General features: G+C 36.3%; 1 protein-coding gene across 3 annotated transcripts in view; it reads right to left on the minus strand.

Annotated features, from left to right (window-relative positions):
• Positions 1–14686, minus strand: part of LOC138323251 (prolyl 4-hydroxylase subunit alpha-1-like) — a 38813-nt gene that overhangs the window by 15237 nt on the left and 8890 nt on the right. For 2 of the 3 annotated variants that reach the window (XM_069267688.1, XM_069267686.1), the window contains exons 2-7: positions 7248–7399; positions 6886–7047; positions 4332–4492; positions 1825–1876; positions 1171–1400; positions 626–802 (exon numbers count right to left, since the gene is read on the minus strand). In XM_069267688.1, the coding sequence (XP_069123789.1) occupies positions 626–802; positions 1171–1400; positions 1825–1876; positions 4332–4492; positions 6886–7047; positions 7248–7399 (934 nt within the window). Of the gene's footprint in view, positions 1–625; positions 803–1170; positions 1401–1824; positions 1877–3375; positions 3537–4331; positions 4493–6885; positions 7048–7247; positions 7400–14686 lie in introns of all 3 variants that reach the window. The other variant, XM_069267687.1, reaches the window with a different exon arrangement.

A 14686-nucleotide genomic window follows, 5' to 3' on the forward strand; every position in this document is an offset into this window, starting at 1 on the left:
AGATAAATCCAGTATACCCCTGACTTTGTTGTGGAGGGTGGTTGGGGGAATAAATCCAGTATACACCCTGGCTTTGTTGTGGAGGGTGGTTGTGGGGATAAATCCAGTATACACCCTGGCTTTGTTGTGGAGGGTGGTTGGGGGGATAAATCCAGTATACCCCCTGACTTTGTTGTGGAGGGTGGTTGTGGGGATAAATCCAGTATACACCCTGGCTTTGTTGTGGAGGGTGGTTGGGGGGATAAATCCAGTATACCCCTGACTTTGTTTTGGAGGGTGGTTGGGGGGATAAATCCAGTATACCCCTGACTTTGTTGTGGAGGGTGGTTGGGGGAATAAATCCAGTATACACCCTGACTTTGTTGTGGAGGGTGGTTGTGGGGTAAATCCAGTATACACCCTGACTTTGTTGTGGAGGGTGGTTAGGGGGATAAATCCAGTATACACCCTGACTTTGTTGTGGAGGGTGGTTGGGGGGATAAATCCAGTATACCCCTGACTTTGTTGTGGAGGGTGGTTGTGGGAGATAAATAATGATGACAAAGTATAGGACCAATCGGCTCTCATTCTACCGACACAAAGACGATAGTGACCAATCAAAGGCTGTGTTACTAAGGATACTCACTCTAGGGGTGGCAAGGTCCTTTATAACAGACATTTCATATTCCGAGAGGGCTTGATGGAAAAATATGAGATACGGATCCAGATAGATCTCCTCAAGTCTCATGGGACACAGGACTAGTAGTGGATGCATGTTGTTGGTAAAATGACGACAAACCAACCTGTGTTTGTGTTTATATACCTGTAAAAACAAACAACAGTAAGTATTTAAGAAAGTTAAATTGAATATAATGTTATTATCTAAAAGCAAAGATAAACTGTATGCTTTATTTTGTTTCATTTTCTTTTAACAGCTTGTATCATTTAAGGACAAGCCAGGTTTTTTGGGAAATTTTTTTTTGTATATTTTGCAACAATATTATGAAGCATGTTTTGACAGCTAATTGTAAGTACATGTACAATGTATATATAAATCAAGCTTGCTGGCCTCAATAAAACCCAACAAGGGGTCTTTGTATGGAAGGAAACTTGAAAAAAAAGTCAGAGATTACCAGGAAAAATCATCAACCTACAGTCTGAGCCTAAAACTCTCCTGTAATGTTTACTCACATGTGTTTCTTCTCCTCTACAGAGCTTTTCGTAGGTAGCAAACTCCTCAGACTTGCGGTAATCATCAAGTTTTCGTTCGTGTTTGACCTCGACCTCCTCCTCCTTTTCCTCAACAATGTCCTCACCAGTCTCACCTCGCTGACTCGAGACTCTCTTTGCCTCAGCTGCTCGATCATTTATCATTTTCTTGTAGTAACGTTTGTTATTCTGGGCCCTTGTATTATCAGGGGCTACAATATAGGTAAAATGTATACTGAAATTGTTTTTTATTTTAAAAACATTCACATCTAATGAACATCAGATTATATAGATAAAGCTTCTAATAAACATTACAGTGTGTATGGTAAATGTCTAGGTCATTATTATATGATTTCACAGGTAATCAAGTGAACTATTGTTTTAAATGCTATTTTGACCACTTAAGACTGAGGTTTCATTTTTAAAACATTTTTACTTTCAAAATAAACATACACTGATACCTGGCCCCAAGATCAAGAAACAGTCTTAAGTCTAAAACTATCTTAAGTTTAGACTTAGCCAATCAAAAATGGTGTTATAAAATGCTATATTATATTTGATTGGCCCTACTTCTACACTTAATTCCTAGATTGTTTCAATGCTCCTAGAGCGTGGTCATTATAACAAGATCCTTACCTAAGGTGAGAAGCTCCTCCGTCAATGTAAGGGCATAATTCACATTCCCTTCCTGTCAAGTAGGCAAAAGAAGATACAATGTGAGAATCTTATCTATAATTGCCTCTGGTTGCCAGCTCTATCTAACCATTAAGTCAAAGATGCTCCACCGTTGAGTATAAATGATATGCATCATTTGAACAATAATTGATGTTTAATCGTGTACATGTATATATACATTGTATGCTTAATTAATACAAAAAATAACATGAAATAATTTAATTCGCCTTTAGTGCATGCGCAATCAATATATGACTCTTTCATATGTATTTTGTTTTGTCCACATGGTTGGAATTACTTCCTTGTCCCATATGTATATATGTATGATAGAGCTATTCCACCCGAGGGTACAGAATTCTTGGTCAGAACCGAGGCTTGCCGGGTGTAGTACTGGCTGGTCAATACACTCATGCCACCTGAGGCTGTATTGCATGGCTATACCCATGCTATAAAGCCTCGTGACGTCACGGCGTCAACAAAATTTCTGTTTCCTCATTAAAATTTTAACATTTTTTTCACAAACTTGACTGGTTTTACTATAATAGATGCAAACAACGGAATTTTTGTTGATAACATCACGTAATTTTATGAAAAATTGACTTTCAGACATGGATTTCTTCGAATTTATTTCAAAATGGCGGGATATATTATAGTTGTAAAATTGCAATAAAACGTCGAGGTATGAAAGAAAAATACTCTTTCATATGTGGATATGAAGGATAGGGATATTCTACCCTCGGGATCACAAAATGTTGCAAAACCCTCGGCAAGCCTCGGGTTTTACTACATTTTGTGACCCTTGGGTAGAATATCCCTATCCGTCATATCCACATATGAAAGAGTCTTATAATCTTACACAGCTGTCTTTCATGGTACAACTCTATCTAACATGGCCAGCTAGGTGAGAATACTTATTTTTAACTTGAAGTAAAATTAGAAGCTGAAACTTTTCAATGGTGGTAATGGTGTGAAGTAATTAACTTTTGTAACTGAAGAAAAATACTAAATTGTTTGCTCCTGCTACCATTTGTCAGCGGTGAAGCATCTTTAATACATATACAACACACACAAAAATATGATAAAGGTTGGACATGTTTCGATACCAATGTGCAATAATATGTTTCTGATTTTTTTTATGTGAACAAACTATGACTGATTGAAGATATCTAAACCACAAACCTGGCGTTATATATGGCACTTATACTTTTACCACTGTACGATGCAGTTACCAATATTCCCTTGTAATTTTGTTTCAACCATCAGGATTTGGCACTTACTACAAAGTTTGACAAACTAGGTATTAATCATTCTTGTTAGCAATTAAACCCTTTTACAGAAACAGTGAAACAGCGTAAACTTCCAGAGAAGAAGTATGGTAAGAATAGCTGTAATATTAAGGCAGAATAGAGGCACCTCCCAATAGTATTGGTTCCTTGTTTCTTTCACCCATTAAATTGAGATCAAGGTGAGAAAATGGAAGCATTTTGAACAATATCCATGTGAATTCCATACCATCAAATTGGAGTAGGAGAGATAGTCAAGGATGTCTACACGTTCTGCTGTTTTGTTTATCTCTCGTGTCTCCTTATTCAGTGAAGTCTGCATCCATAGTGAGGTATGGTAGTAGTCCCTGATCGTGTAGGCTAGTCTGCCGATTGTGAAGCACTCCTCCGCTGTAACAGTACCATCAGTTACTATGGACATCGCGGTCTGGTACATGCTTTTAGGACAGTCACAATGGTAGTCAGCTACTAATGCATCATGGGTACCGCCAGTTACTATGGGAAGCAATGACACCGTCGACACATGCTGTTTGGTCAGTCATAATGGTAGACAGCGACAGAGGATGCATGGTACCATCAACTACTTTAGGTGGTGCATTCACATGGACTGTCTCATGCTGTTAAATCACTCACATTGGTCATTTAATCACAATGACCAGCTACTGTTGCATTATGGGTATCGCCAGTAACTACTGGATCGGATGTGCGGTCTGTTTCATGCTGTTAGATCTAGCAGTGGTCATCCTTTGACCAGCTACTGATGCACCATGGGTAGTGGGTACTATCAGTTACTATGACACAGTGACATGGTCTCACGCATGCTGTTTATGACTACAAAGAGGTCACACTCCTGGCTCATTACCGAAGGCATAAGGGGGACTGGCTCATGCTGTTATGCCAAGTGAGGGGTCAAACCCAGGGGTCAACACTACTGCATCATGGGTACCATTGACAGCTCAAGTCAATTGTGTATACCATTCTTATGTAATACAAGGTAACCAAAATTGATGTACCAGTAGTCAATTTGTTGATAAAGCAAGCTTGTGGAAATAACTGGTAGAGGTAGACTTTATCCCCCTAAGGTTGCCATGCAGTAGTGACATGCAAAGTCTGCATTTATCTAAAATCCCCAATAAACTCACCTGTCAACCTCCCCATGACTTTGTTATATGACGAGATACTTACTTTGTACACAGAGAAGGAGAGATAGTCCAGGATGTCTTTACGGTGGACCGTTTTGTTGACTTCTTTGTCCAGTTTATTGAGGGCCACTTCCATCCAAAGTGATGTATGGTAATAGTCAAGGTCGTGATACGCTACACGGCCTAACTCAAAGCAGTCGTCAGCTACAACCCAGTATCATGCAGTTAGACATCAGTTAGTGTTCTAGCTATAGCCAAGGGACATCAGTATTTATCACTATCATTCATTATACAGTTCATGCAATCAGACTTATTTTCGCTTCCTCCATAGTTGTTTTTTTTAAATAAAATTTTACATACAATAAGTGAAGGAATATTAATTACCTTTTGCTATGACATTTTCATAAATGTTTGTTGCCTAAATTTTGTGAAATTAAGAGTTTTTTCACACACTGAGTTGCCATTTTTCTCTTTATCAAAGTAAGTTTTAAATGAAATAAAGCCATATAGTCTTAATGAAAATATGTCAAATACATTAACATAAGATATATGTGGGAATAATAGTGACAAGTACTTCTATCACATAACTAGCCTATCCAGCCATGTCATACGGCCATGTCATAAATATCGTAAGATCAATTTGGGTAATAACACTATTATGATGACAAATATAGATTTGACATCATAATATCTGTATGACATCGCATGATTGTTTCAGTTGACGGAAATGTCACATCCGAGCCGGATTTCTACTGTTTTATACAGAGACGAAATTTAAAGTTTTGCTTATATTTCTATTAATAAAAGTTATGTGATAAATAGAATCTTACACTCGTGACTATGTGATATGAAATTTATCAAACTCGTGAAATAATTTAATATGCCACTCTCCTACAGGTTCGTGGCATATCAAATTATTGAACTCGTTTGATAAATTCCATATCACATAGTCACAAATTTAAGATTCTCAATATGTCCATTGACTGCACATTTCAACATATTTAAACTCAAGGTCAGAGAGCATTTAATTCTGGCAGTCAATAAAATTTCTACAACTATATAGCATGAAATATCCATTGGTACACTCTTTTTGTGGTTTGGAACTTACAGATCATTTTGTGGATAGAAATAACATGCATGATTGGAGTATTAAACAAAATTTGTTTTGTTAAATATAAGTTTCCATAGTAACCACAAAAAAAGCTTCCATACAAAGATAATTGCATGTTATAAATTTGTAACGATATGTAATTTGAATTATTTTTAAAGTACATGCACATTCAAATGTATATGTTAGAATGTATGTTAATTTTCAATGAAGAACATGCCAACCAGTAAAGCTGATGTTTCCTAGATAGGTCAAAGCTGATATTCCTAGATAATTCCTAGATAGGTCATAGCTGATATTCCTAGATAGGTCATAGCTGATATTCCTAGATAGATCAAAGCTGATATTCCTAGATAGGTCATAGCTGATATTCCTAGATAGGTCAAAGCTGATATTCCTAGATAGGTCATAGCTGATATTCCTAGATAGATATTCCTAGATAGGTCATAGCTGATATTCCTAGATAGGTCATAGCTGATATTCCTAGATAGGTCATAGCTGATATTCCTAGATAGGTCATAGCTGATATTCCTAGATAGGTCATAGCTGATATTCCTAGATAGGTCATAGCTGATATTCCTAGATAGGTCATAGCTGATATTCCTAGATAGGTCAAAGCTGATATTCCTAGATAGGTCATAGCTGATATTCCTAGATAGGTCATAGCTGATATTCCTAGATAGGTCATAGCTGATATTCCTAGATAGGTCATAGCTGATATTCCTAGATAGGTCATAGCTGATATTCCTAGATCTTACATATATCAAAATGTCATGTAAGGTTTAACAATTCTATGTTCTAGTATACAACATGCTGAGGCAGGAAAGCCATTCTGTAAATAACATACAAATCCTCCATCATTCCTGACATTCCAATCAAAGAGGGGGCAGCCTATAGCATGCAGACATGCAGGAAGACAAATCATTTGTCATAGGTTTAGCCTACTGTAAACACAATAATTAAACATTGAATATTTTAGTTTTAAATTTGGCCATAAATTTGAGTACCCTGAAACAAGTATATTTAGAGTAAAATGTTTATTTCCTCTACATCAATTCACATCCCATTTATCTCTTTTCTTTCATTTTTATTAACATTTCTCCCAAATAGGATTCTCCAATAACAGATACTTTTACCCCTTGACAGTGAGACAGGGAATCTTAGTCTAAGAATTAAGATTGTAAATAAAATGCTAATTGTAAGCTTAAGGATTACCAAGGACTCTATATTCAGCTTGAGAATTCTACTCCATTGATTAAATAGAATCTTACATAAACCAGTCAAGTAGTCAGGTATTCAATACCTGACTGGTCAGCACAAAGCTTGGTGAGTGCTGATCAGCAAAATTTTTTCATAAGGTTCAAGATGTATCTACTTCACAGACTGTAAAAAGTGGATTATTTTTTCCCAAAAGCTAAGTATGAAATATCAAATGCTTAGAATAAGGTAACTATGTAATTATCACCCGACTAAGATTATCACAGCTTACCTGTCAAAGAGACGGATGGTAAGCCCTGGAGGTCGCCCCCGGCTATGCGGTCGGTGTCTAGTTTGTAAGTATCCTGAAGTCTCAGAAGAGCCACCACAGCACCATTAAGGTCCTCGTAGGATGGCAGACTCTCCTTTAGGTCTTGAATCCGCTCTTCTAAATCTGTTTGGGTCCAATAAGTAATATCAATGTATTTTCCAGGTAACACAAGATCCTTACAAATGTATGGCTGTAGGATACTTATTACTTCAAACAATAAATATTTTTCTCCTTTGTCTTTAATCAAATCTTACCATTTGATTAGAATAACTTCCTTTTTCCATAATTAACATTAGTGATATGATAGGAGCTACCTCCCTTACCTGGCTTTATTGGAGCTAATTCTCCAGTAATGTCTCTGTCCCAGTCGATTGTAAATCCTTTAATAAGGAGGTAGGCATTCACAGGATTTCCAAGATATTGTTCGGGATTTTTTAATACTCTATTACTGTGGGAATGCATGTCCGCTGCAAGCCTATAAACAAAATTTCAGACATTTTAATAGAGTAGTTGACCTAGTTATAATTCAATGTATGTATTTGAATGTTATGTAATTACATGGATTCACAGTTGATTTAAGATTGGCTTGTATCCCAGGACCTGTACCTTTATCCTAGTATCCCAGGGCCTAATTTCACAAACATTACTTAAATTCCTTAACTTTAAATTCTCCATAGCAAAGCATTACATATTTAGAAAGGCTCCTAAACTTAATATTTTTTCCTGAACTTTTGCAATGCTTTTCTTTGAGGAAGTTTAAGTTAAAAAAGTCCATCAAGTTAAGAAATTCTATGAAACATGGGTCCAGGACCAGTATCTTTTCCTAAACTTTCATATAAACAAGAGGCCCATGGGCCTTAACTAACGGTCACCTGAGTTCAGATACAGAATGAAACAAAGACATATATATTACAACAATATATATTGGCCCATCAGGCCCTTGAAGTCAGTCAGTTATTTTATAAATTAGACTTTTTAATCTATGAAGAGTTTTTGGTTCCATCAAATCTGCGAATTCAGGAGAAAGATTTTTGAAATGTTATCCATTTTGACCCCTTTTGGCCCCACCCCTCTGGCCCCTGGGGAACGGCCAGGACCAATATGGATATGATGTTAAAATGCTATCTCAGGCTAATAATTCTAACCCAGTTTGACTAATTTTCTATGAAAACTAAGCAAATAATGTTCATAAAGGTGTTTTCCCTATATATACTATAGTAAACTTATCCCTCTCCCCAGGGGGAAACCTGAGACCCCAGGGTCATATAATTCACAATTTTTGTAGATGGCCTTAAGACCTTCCAATCTATGAAGAATATCTGGTTCCATCAAGTCTGTGAATTGAGAAGAAGATTTTTGAAATTTTAACCATTTTGACCCCTTTTGGCCCCGCCCCTCTGGCCCCTGGGAGTCGGCCAGGACCAATATGGATATGCTGTTAAAATGCTATTTCAGGCTAATAATTCTAACCCAGTTTGACTTATTTGATATGAAAATCAAGCAACAAATGCTCATAAATGTGTTTTTCCTACATAATTATAGTAAACTTAACCCCCTCCCCAGGGGGAAACCTGAGACCCCAGGGTCATATAATTCACAATTTTTGTAAAGGACCCTAAGACCTTTCAATCTATGAAGAGTATTTGATTCTACCATTTCCATAATTTCAGAAGATGATTTTTGAAGTTTTAGTCTATTTGACCTATTTTGGCCCCGCCCCTAATAAGGCCCCTGGGGGTCAGTCATGGAAAATTTGTTAATAGGATTCAATGACCATCTTATACAGATAATTCTGACAATATTTGACTCATTTCCTACAACAAATAACCAAATAATGCTCATAAATGTGTTTTTCCTATATAACTATAGTAAAAGTAACCCCCTCCCCAGGGGAAACGAGAGACCCCAAGGTCATATAATTCACAATTTTTGTAAAGGGCCTTAAGACCTTTCTATCTATGAAGAGTATTTGATTCCACCACATCTGTGAGTGGAGAAGAAGATTTTTGAAATTTTAGTCAATTTTACCCCTTTTGGCCCCTCCCATAGCCCTCTGGGGGGTTGGGACCATATAATTCACAATTTTGATTGGCCTTATGCCTTAGAAGGTTTGTGCAAACTTTCATAGAGATTGCTTTGGCAGTTTTGGAGAAGAAGTCGAAAATGTAAATTGTTTACGGACATAAGACGGACGACGCATGACGCACGACGACGGACAAAAGGCGATTAGAATAAAATCTAATAATTTCCCATGATGACACAAATCTACACCAATATATGATATCATGGAGCAGCGTAGCTGCTATTACTGCAGTTTTTTTATCAATACTGTAATAATACTGGTAAATTTTAAATTAAATGAAGAGTCTATAATTATTAAAAAGAATTCAGAGTCACATCCATCTACTATATAACGCTATAAATTTGCAGGGTCAGTACGTATTTCATGGTTTTTATATACCAGCTATAAATTTGCGGGGTCAATATTTCATGGTTTTTTAATACATAAACACTATATATTTAATATATTCACAGAGGTTAAATATCGATCAAAGGTACATCAATAAATTTCTGAATGTTTCACTAGTGTTTAGAATTTGTGGATTTCAGTGAAAACGTGAATATAGCAAAAATAAACCACTAGCAAAATTTAACCACAATACAATTTCAGATCCTTCTTCACTACCTCCACACTTCCCAGACAACAAGACAAGATCAATCACATCAATTATAACAATCATATTAATAATTTCCAAGTAAGATTTTACGATCAATAACTTCTCAATTTGACATTAACTTACCAATCTATACAAATTTTCATTTTGACAAAGTACATCTATCGTTTATAATTAAATGCTGTCAAGTTTGATAGACAACAAATTACTGACTCAAACACTGACATTCAACATAGACATATAACATAAGAAAGGAAAGATTTAACAATATCCTGGGTCATCTTAAATTTATCTATTCCGTGAAACGAACAGCCAACAGGTCATAATTAATGCAAAGTGCTTCCCAGTGTTCCAACTACATATGTACGCCTTCTTAGAATTTTAATTTTGACTGTCTGCACTGAGGAGACAAGCAATACATCAATTGACAGACAGATACATGTAGGCTAGTTTCAATATCCTGTCTCATACATCACCAATGTTTTTGTGATAGTAACACTTAACTCAATACTGTATGTACTATTGAGTAACAGTTATATATCTTAGACAAATCTATATTACCTAAATTACAGCTTACATTTCAATAATAAGATGAAAAAAATCCTATGTCTATATAGGAAATAGATCTATAAATTGAAATTTACAATACTTAGCTTGATATATGTTAGTGTTCAGATTTTTTTTAAATCCTAGATTTCTAGTGTAGTCTAAGCGTACCACCCTTGATTTATAGTATACAGGTCTATAGTCTACGTGTACAACCCTAGATTTATAGTATACAGGTCGGTGTACATCCCTAGATTTATAGTATACAGGTCTATAGTCTACATGTACCACCCTTGATTTATAGTATACAAGTCTATAGTCTAGGTGTACATCCCTAGTTTTATAGTATACAGGTCTATAGTCTAGGTGTACATCCCTAGTTTTATAGTATACAGGTCTATAGTCTAGGTGTACATCCCTAGATTTATAGTGTACAGGTCTGTAGTCTTGGTGTACAACCCTAGATTTATAGTGTACAGGTCTATAGTCTAGGTGTACAACCCTAGATTTATAGTGTACAGGTCTGTAGTCTTGGTGTACAACCCTAGATTTATAGTGTACATGTCTGTAGTCTAGGTGTACAACCCTAGATTTATAGTGCATATGTCTATAGTCTAGGTGTACTTCCCTAGATTTATAGTGTACAGGTCTATAGTCTAGGTGTACATCCATAGATTTATAGTGTACAGGTCTGTAGTCTAGGTGTACATCCCTAGATTTATAGTGTACAGGTCTGTAGTCTACATGTACCACCCTTGATTTATAGTATACAAGTCTATAGTCTAGGTGTACATCCCTAGATTTATAGTGTACAGGTCTATAGTCTAGGTGTACATCCCTAGATTTATAGTGTACAGGTCTGTAGTCTAGGTGTACAACCCTAGAATTATAGTGTACAGGTCTGTAGTCTAGGTGTACAACCCTAGATTTATAGTGTACAGGTCTGTAGTCTAGGTGTACAACCCTAGATTTATAGTGTATATGTCTATAGTCTAGGTGTACATTCCTAGATTTATAGTGCACAGGTCTATTGTCTAGGTGTACAACCCTAGATTTATAGCTACATGTCTATAGTCTAGGTGTACATCCCTAGATTTATAGTGTACATGTCTGTAGTCTAGGTGTACATCCCTAGATTTATAGTGAATATGTCTATAGTCTAGGTGTACAACCCTAGATTTATAGTGTACAGGTCTATAGTCTAGGTGTACAACCCTAGATTTATAGTGTACAGGTCTATAGTCTAGGTGTACAACCCTAGATTTATAGTGTGCAGGTCTGTATTCTAGGTGTACAATCCTATATTTATAGTGTACAGGTCTGTAGTCTAGGTGTACATCCCTAGATTTATAGTGTACAGGTCTATAGTCTAGGTGTACATCCCTAGATTTATAGTGTACAGGTCTGTAGTCTAGGTGTACATCCCTAGATTTATAGTGTACAAGTCTATAGTCTAGGTGTACAACCCTAGATTTATAGTGTACAGGTCTATAGTCTAGGTGTACAACCCTAGATTTATAGTGTACAGGTCTGTATTCTAGGTGTATAATCCTATTTCTTTAGTGTACAGGTCTGTAGTCTAGGTGTACATCCCTATATTTATAGTGTACAGGTCTATAGTCTAGGTGTACATCCCTAGATTTATAGTGTACAGGTCTGTATTGTAGGTGTACAATCCTATATTTATAGTGTACAGGTCTATAGTCTAGGTGTACATCCCTAGATTTATAGTGTACAGGTCTATAGTGTAGGTATACATCCCTAGATTTATAGTTTACATGTCTATAGTCTAGGTATACATCCCTAGATTTATAGCGTACAGGTCTATAGTCTAGGTGTACATCCCTATATTTATTGCATACAGGTCTATAGTCTAGGTGTACATCCCAGATTATTAGTGTACAGGTCTGTAGTCTAGGTATACATCCCTAGATTTATAGTGTACATGTCTATAGTCTAGGTGTACATCCCTAGATTTATAGTGTACAGGTCTATAGTCTAGGTGTACATCCCTAGATTTATAGTGTACAGGTCTATAGTCTAGGTGTACATCCCTAGATTTATAGTGTACAGGTCTATAGTCTAGGTGTACATCCCTAGATTTATAGTGTACAGGTCTGTAGTCTAGGTGTACAGCCCTAGATTTATAGTGTACAGGTCTATAGTCTAGGTGTATATCCCAGATTTATAGTGTACAGGTCTATAGTCTAGGTGTACATCCCTAGATTTATAGTGTACAGGTCTATAGTCTAGGTGTACATCCCTAGATTTATAGTGTACAGGTCTGTAGTCTAGGTGTACAACCCTAGATTTATAGTGTACAGGTCTATAGTCTAGGTGTACAACCCTAGATTTATAGCTACATGTCTATAGTCTAGGTGTACATCCCTAGATTTATAGTGTACATGTCTGTAGTCTAGGTGTACAACCCTAGATTTATAGTGTATATGTCTATAGTCTAGGTGTACTTCCCTAGATTTATAGTGTACAGGTCTATAGTCTAGGTGTACAACCCTAGTATTTTATAGTGTACAGGTCTATAGTCTAGGTGTACAACCCTAGATTTATAGTGTGCAGGTCTGTATTCTAGGTGTACAATCCTATATTTATAGTGTACAGGTCTGTAGTCTAGGTGTACATCCCTAGATTTATAGTGTACAGGTCTATAGTCTAGGTGTACATCCCTAGATTTATAGTGTACAGGTCTGTAGTCTAGGTGTACATCCCTAGATTTATAGTGTACAGGTCTATAGTCTAGGTGTACAACCCTAGATTTATAGTGTACAGGTCTATAGTCTAGGTGTACAACCCTAGATTTATAGTGTACAGGTCTGTATTCTAGGTGTATAATCCTATTTCTTTAGTGTACAGGTCTGTAGTCTAGGTGTACATCCCTATATTTATAGTGTACAGGTCTATAGTCTAGGTGTACATCCCTAGATTTATAGTGTACAGGTCTATAGTGTAGGTATACATCCCTAGATTTATAGTTTACATGTCTATAGTCTAGGTATACATCCCTAGATTTATAGCGTACAGGTCTATAGTCTAGGTGTACATCCCTATATTTATTGCGTACAGGTCTATAGTCTAGGTGTACATCCCAGATTTTTAGTGTACAGGTCTGTAGTCTAGGTATACATCCCTAGATTTATAGTGTAAAGGTCTATAGTCTAGGTGTACATCCCTAGATTTATAGTGTACAGGTCTATAGTCTAGGTGTACATCCCTAGATTTATAGTGTACAGGTCTATAGTCTAGGTGTACATCCCTAGATTTATAGTGTACAGGTCTATAGTCTAGGTGTACATCCCTAGATTTATAGTGTACAGGTCTGTAGTCTAGGTGTACAACCCTAGATTTATAGTGTACAGGTCTATAGTCTAGGAGTATATCCCAGATTTATAGTGTACATGTCTATAGTCTAGGTGTACATCCCAGATTTATAGTGTACAGGTCTATAGTATATGCGTGCAATTCATAATTTATAGTGTACAGGTCTATAGTCTAGGTGTACAACCCTAGATTTATAGTGTGCAGGCAGTGATTTTCCTGTCTATATATATTTTGGGCCGAAATAAGGCCCCATTCCCAATTGTATTTCTTGATATTTTTTCCCAAATCTATGTCTAAATTTCCCAAATCAGTGAGTTGACGCCTATTTTGTGTGACAAAACAAAAACATTCTGGAAATCCCAAATCTGAACGTCGTATTTTAGTATACATTCTTACACTTGATTCTTAGAGAACCTAAGAGAAGGATAATTGTTTATTTCTACTTTTTCCAAAATTTCCATAAACACTGTTAAAATTTTTCATTTCATACTTTCATCGCACAAAATTTCTCAATTTTCACCAGGTGGCAATTTCCCAAAATGCCCAGGAAAAACACTGGCAGGTCTACAGTCTAGGTGTACATCCCAGATTTATAGTGTACAGGTCTATAGTATATGTGTACAATTCATAATTTATAGTGTACAGATCCAATTCCTAGAATTTTAGTGAAATAGTCTATCGTTTCAAGCTATTCCATCAAGACATGGGGAAAGAGCTATAGGATGTGTGGAGTTTTCTTTTCTATATAAAAAAGATAAATATACATGACATTAAACTGTCTGATAATCACCAAATTTAGCTCTCTATCCATTACTGTTCTTAGACCAACATTGGATTAGATGACATCATCTATTTCCCAGTATCGATTTCCACGACAGCTGTACACAATTAATTCTGGATTACCCTTTAAAGGATTCACTAGCAATAAAGCCGATATTCTATTTCCTTTACGTTCATTTAATTACGTGTGTTCGATATCTCCTTCCCAGTTTCCTGACAAAATGAGGGAATTTACGGACAGTGTGAGGTCCTTTTACACTGACAACTCGTAAATGTGACCATCACAAAACTGGAAAATGGACCTAATTTCACAGCTTCTTCAATTTCCTGTTCATGATCAAAAACTTCAGATTTTGCAAAAAATATATAATTTAATATGTTCCCATGTAAACGTTTCTTAAATCACACACCTCAGGTAGTCCCAG

The sequence above is a fragment of the Argopecten irradians genome, chromosome 5, assembly GCF_041381155.1.
Source record: "Argopecten irradians isolate NY chromosome 5, Ai_NY, whole genome shotgun sequence".
NCBI classification, from domain to species: domain Eukaryota; kingdom Metazoa; phylum Mollusca; class Bivalvia; order Pectinida; family Pectinidae; genus Argopecten; species Argopecten irradians.